The 5,000-nt window shown below is 29.6% G+C and overlaps 1 protein-coding gene across 1 annotated transcript in view; it reads left to right on the top strand.

Moving 5' to 3' along the window:
- The window catches only part of LOC128029407 (chloride channel protein 2-like), a 51,565-nt gene that overhangs the window by 27,108 nt on the left and 19,457 nt on the right, over nucleotides 1-5,000 (top strand). The window contains exons 3-7 of the mRNA XM_052617186.1: nucleotides 374-505; nucleotides 2,011-2,139; nucleotides 2,230-2,363; nucleotides 3,050-3,127; nucleotides 4,050-4,128. Coding sequence (XP_052473146.1) covers nucleotides 374-505; nucleotides 2,011-2,139; nucleotides 2,230-2,363; nucleotides 3,050-3,127; nucleotides 4,050-4,128 — 552 coding nt within the window. The remainder of the gene's footprint in view (nucleotides 1-373; nucleotides 506-2,010; nucleotides 2,140-2,229; nucleotides 2,364-3,049; nucleotides 3,128-4,049; nucleotides 4,129-5,000) is intronic.

The following is a 5,000-nucleotide window of genomic DNA, read 5'->3' as shown; positions in this document are numbered from 1 at the left end:
CCTTATTGGGAAAGTAGTTCACAAATATTATGTGACTAAAATATATGCTCAGAGCGTTTTTTAAAAGGTTAGAGATTTATTTGTTTATTATTTATTCTACAGTCTATAAAGTTTTTTTTATAGTGCCAGAAAAGTAAATTCATTGTTTTTTTGTTTTGTTTTTTTTTGCACATTGTTGTTTACCTTTTGCTGATTCCTCTTGCTTTTGTGTACTGTAAATTGTAGGTTTTTAGTCATTGCACTGCCATGGGAATTGTGGGTATTGTAGTTGTTGTTTATGGAGTCTTTCAGGTGTGCACTGCTACTTTCTGAGTAGTGCAGTCTGATTTTGGGCGCTGGTGCATTGTGGGTAATGTAGTCTTTCTCTGTGGAGTCTGTGCAGTGCACTGTCAGCGGTTCCTCATGTCGCGGGTCGGCGAGGACTGGATCTTCCTCATCTTGCTGGGACTCGTCATGGCTCTGGTCAGCTTTGTTATGGATTTCTGCATCGCCCTTCTTTTACAAGGTGAGTCTGTGTGAGGTGAAGCTGTCAGGAATTGTTATATAACTTTTGGCTGTAAAGGGTTTTTGAGTTGCTATATGATTCTTTAGGTCAGTATTTTGTTTTTGGATTTCCCTAAAGAACCAAGGACAAATTGTTTTCTAAAGAACTTAAAATGGTTTAAGTTACTCCAAATAAGTAAATATCTTAATAAATGTCTATAACAAAGGAATAAGAAGTTTAGTACAGGTTTATTTTTTAATCTTCATTTTCAGTTACTTTTTTTCATTGGCAGAAAAGTGTAATCATGATGTTTTGTCCTCGTGCACATTATTTTTTCCTTTCATAGGTGTGCAGATTCTTGACTTTTGTGTGTTGTGTACTCAGAATATTTTCGAACCTCAAATTAAGATCAATACAAAGTTTGCAAAAAAAACTTTCTAAGTTTTAATAAAAAAATTACTTAAAAATAATAAAACTTTTTTTCCAGAGTTTCAATTTCTAATTAAAAAAAACTTCGACAATTTCTTAGTTTATAAATAACTTTGAACATTTCTAAGTTTGGAAAAAACTTTAAACATTTCTAAGTTTGGAAAAAACTTTAAACATTTCTAAGTTTGGAAAAAAAATAACATTTCTAATTTCTTGGTTTGAAAAAATATGGAACATTTCTAAGAAATGTAACCATTTCTAATTTTGGAAAAAATACTTTTCTAATTTGAAAAAACTCTGAACATTTCTAAGTTTGGAAAACATGTTGATCATTTCTAAATTTGGGAAAAACTTTAAACATTTCTAAGTTTGGGAAAAACTTTAAACATTTCCAAATTTGGAAAAAACGTTAAAAAATTTTAAGTTTGGGAAAAACGAAACAATTATAAATTTGGGAAAAACTTTGAAAATTTCTAAGTTTGGGAAAAACTTAACCATTTCTAAGTTTGGAAAATACTTTGATAATTCATAAGCTTTGAAAAAACTTTGAACATTTCTAAGTTTGGAAATAAATAATATTTCTAATTTCTTAGTTTGAAAAAATATGTAAAATTTTTAAGTTTACGGAAAAAATGTAACTATTCCTAATTTTGGAAAATACTTTGATCATTCATAAGTTTGGGAAAAACTTAACCATTTCTAAGTTTGGGAAAAACTTTGAACATGTATAAGTTTGTAAAAAACTTAAAACTTAAAAACGTTTTATTTATTTATTTATATTTACAAGTTTTAAAACTTTGAACATTTCTAAGATTTTCAAACTTAGAAGTGTTCAAAGTTATAAAATTGAAAGAAACTGTTTAGACAAGCTTTTTGTGCTTTAAAGTTATTTTAATAAGAAAATCTGGTAGTATTTTAAATTTATCAGTCAATTTCAGAAGCATAGAGATAAATGTACTTAAGTACAATATAAATATGCTGACTTGTACTTTGACTAAAGTGCTGACTAAAATACTTTGTCAACTTAGTAAGTAAAATTTTGTAGTACAGCACATACAGTATATCCTGTAATTGTTTTGTGTGTTTTCTCTCTACAGCACAGAAGTGGATGTACGGGGGTTTGGACAGTAACGTAATCCTGCAGTATTTAGCTTGGGTCACTTATCCTGTGGTTCTCATCAGTTTCTCTGCAGGCTTCACACACATAGTAGCACCGCAGGCTGCCGGTGAGACACGCTTACATTCACTCACTCACAAAATATTTCAGCATTTCTTCATTATTTAGCAGTGGTTCCCTGTGTTTCTCTCTCATTCAGGGTCTGGTATTCCTGAAATGAAGACGATTCTCAGAGGAGTGGTGCTGAAGGAGTATCTCACGTTAAAAACATTTGTGGCCAAAGTAGTTGGATTGACCTGTGCACTGGGAAGTGGGCTACCTCTGGGCAAGGAGGTGATTAACCCTTGAATTGCACTAAGAAACTCTAAACATCTTTCACATTCTCGGGTCCGTTTTGACCCGGTGAAAAATGAGCTTATAAAACATTCATTTTTCAACAAAAATTATATTGTTTGTGTAAAAATGTCAAAGATTTGAATGTTACCGTGTTTGAATGTTATTACTAAATGTATCCCTTTTTTATGAATTAAAAAATAATTTTTTTAAATTTCAAATTCTACAAGACAAAAAACGATTTTGGCTGTAGTTCATTAGATCTAGTTTATTTGTTTTATCACTTTCATAATTTGTCTGTAGTGTCTTTGTGCATAAATATGCTAATGTACCAACAGAATCATGTCCTGAAAGTAATTTGAGACAAATCTAACTAATAGATATAAAAAAAATAATCTGTATAAACTAATGTGTAAAGCAAACTGTCAAAACTGACCCAAATGCATTCAGTTTAAAAAGTTTAGTTTCAATGGTTATATCTCAAAAAATAGTCCTAATTGATATGTATTTCTATAAACTGTACTTCCCGGTCAAAACTGACCCACATTTGATAGGAGTTTAAAGCAGTTTTTTAGTTTTCCAGCATAAATCTTTCACATGACTCTGCGTTGTTATAATGTCTTTAAAGAATCCTTACTTTGAAATTGAATTCATCACATGCCTTGTGTGTGTTTTCTATCCTGTAGGGTCCGTTTGTGCACATTGCCAGTTTGTGTGCTGCTCTTCTCTGCAAATTCATGTCATTCTTTGGTGGAATTTATGAGGTAATTGTAACCTGCACTTTTAATCAGACTCCACTAATTATATAAAATGAAGTGGGTAAATCTCACAAGATATCTGTCAAGACCTTGGGTCATATTGGCCAAGTATTTATAAATTATTGTTTTATTGTCTTTTATCTATTCTGAAAATACAGTAGGTACTGTTTTACAGAAATGAGAAAAAGCTGTATGAGACTGAGAACTACAAGAAAACTATTATTTGAAAACTATTTTGGTGTAAGAAACTTTATGAGTAACATAAAATATATATAAAAAAATGTGTGTGTGTGTGTGTGTGTTTCCATCTTAAACAAATTTATTCCTTTTTTTGTTATGGAGTGAAAAAAAAAGGTTGAGTAAATTTGATCTTTGGTAAAATTATCTTATTCAAGTGAATAATGAACAGATCCATAGAATTCAAATGCTTATAATCATGTTTTTTTTTTTGCAGAAACATTTAATTTATATCAAGTATCGTGCATCATGAAAAAAACGATAAAATGCTACTAAATGTAAATTGAAAATCCGATAACCTGGGAAGAGTTTTTGCTAAGCATAAGTGTGTATGTGTGTTATCAAAGTCAAATCATGTGTGTATTTTTGCATTTCTCTTGATTAAGTTTTCCTTTTATGAGGATAAAACTAACAGCGATATCCATCTCTAAATAGATTTACCAAATCCAGGTGTGTGTCTATGTGTGTGTGTATATGTTTGTAGATAGTGTGATAGATGGTGTGTTTTTTATAATTTGTGATTTTTTGCAAGTAGGTTTTTATTGTGTTTGATTGTGTTGGTGTATTGAACAGTCCTGGATTGTGCTGGTGTGTTTTTTTCTTATACTTTTCGGTTTTGTGTGTGTGTGTGCTGAAATAGGCTAGGTTGTCTGCTGTTGTATATTAAATTTCTCTTTTGTGCGTTGAACAGAATGAGTCCCGAAACATCGAGATGCTTGCGGCTGCATGTGCTGTCGGGGTCGGATGCTGCTTTGCTGCTCCTATTGGAGGTGAGAAGTGTGTGTGTTTATTTGGGATAACATTTCCAAAGAGAAACTGAACAACAAGAACCAAACAACCGTGTGCATATATTCAGAATTTAAATGAATCAAAACTGTCTAAACAGTAAACAGCTTTCAAAACAATTAATTTTTGCCATGCAACACTTCTAAATATTTCAGACAGTTTTTATGCCAGAAAATATCTCTATATATTTGTAAATTACAGCTTTTTGGAAAATGTTCATCCGCCATGATTATATGCTATTATTTTATTTTTGCATTTTAATAAAAAACTGTAAATAATAAAAATAATTTGGGTTCAAAAATGTAATTCAATGAAATGTTTAGTTTAGCATCCTGTTGGTTGAATCTCAATTCAGATTCAGGAATTAAAATGTAATTTATAAGGCATTCTGAATGTGCCCACACAGTAGAAATATTTAAATGAAGACTAAATAATTGACATATAAATACATATGTATGGTTACTATGTAGTTAATGCAGTTTTAACTAGGTGATATACTGTTTGAATACTTACTGTAAATTTGAAAATAAAATAATTTTTAAGTTAGAAAAAAATTTAGAACATTTAAAAAAAAAAGTTTAAAAAGTTTTTAAAAGTGTGAAAATACTTTCTATATAAAAAACTAAAATGTCTGTATTTGAATACACTTAGAATTATTTTATTAAAAAAGGATATATTTTACAATTATATTATATTATAAAAATCTAAATTTGAAAATAAGCGAATTTTTTTTTAATTTAAATAGAATTTGAATATACTTAGAAAAGTTCTATATAAAAAATGCATTAAGTTTGCAAAAAAATAGAACATTTCTAAATTTGAAAAAGAAAAAAAATCTACGTTTGAAAATACTTTC

Source organism: Carassius gibelio, chromosome A15, assembly GCF_023724105.1.
Source record: "Carassius gibelio isolate Cgi1373 ecotype wild population from Czech Republic chromosome A15, carGib1.2-hapl.c, whole genome shotgun sequence".
NCBI classification, from domain to species: Eukaryota; Metazoa; Chordata; class Actinopteri; order Cypriniformes; family Cyprinidae; genus Carassius; species Carassius gibelio.
This window is presented reverse-complemented; position numbering and strand designations above follow the sequence as displayed.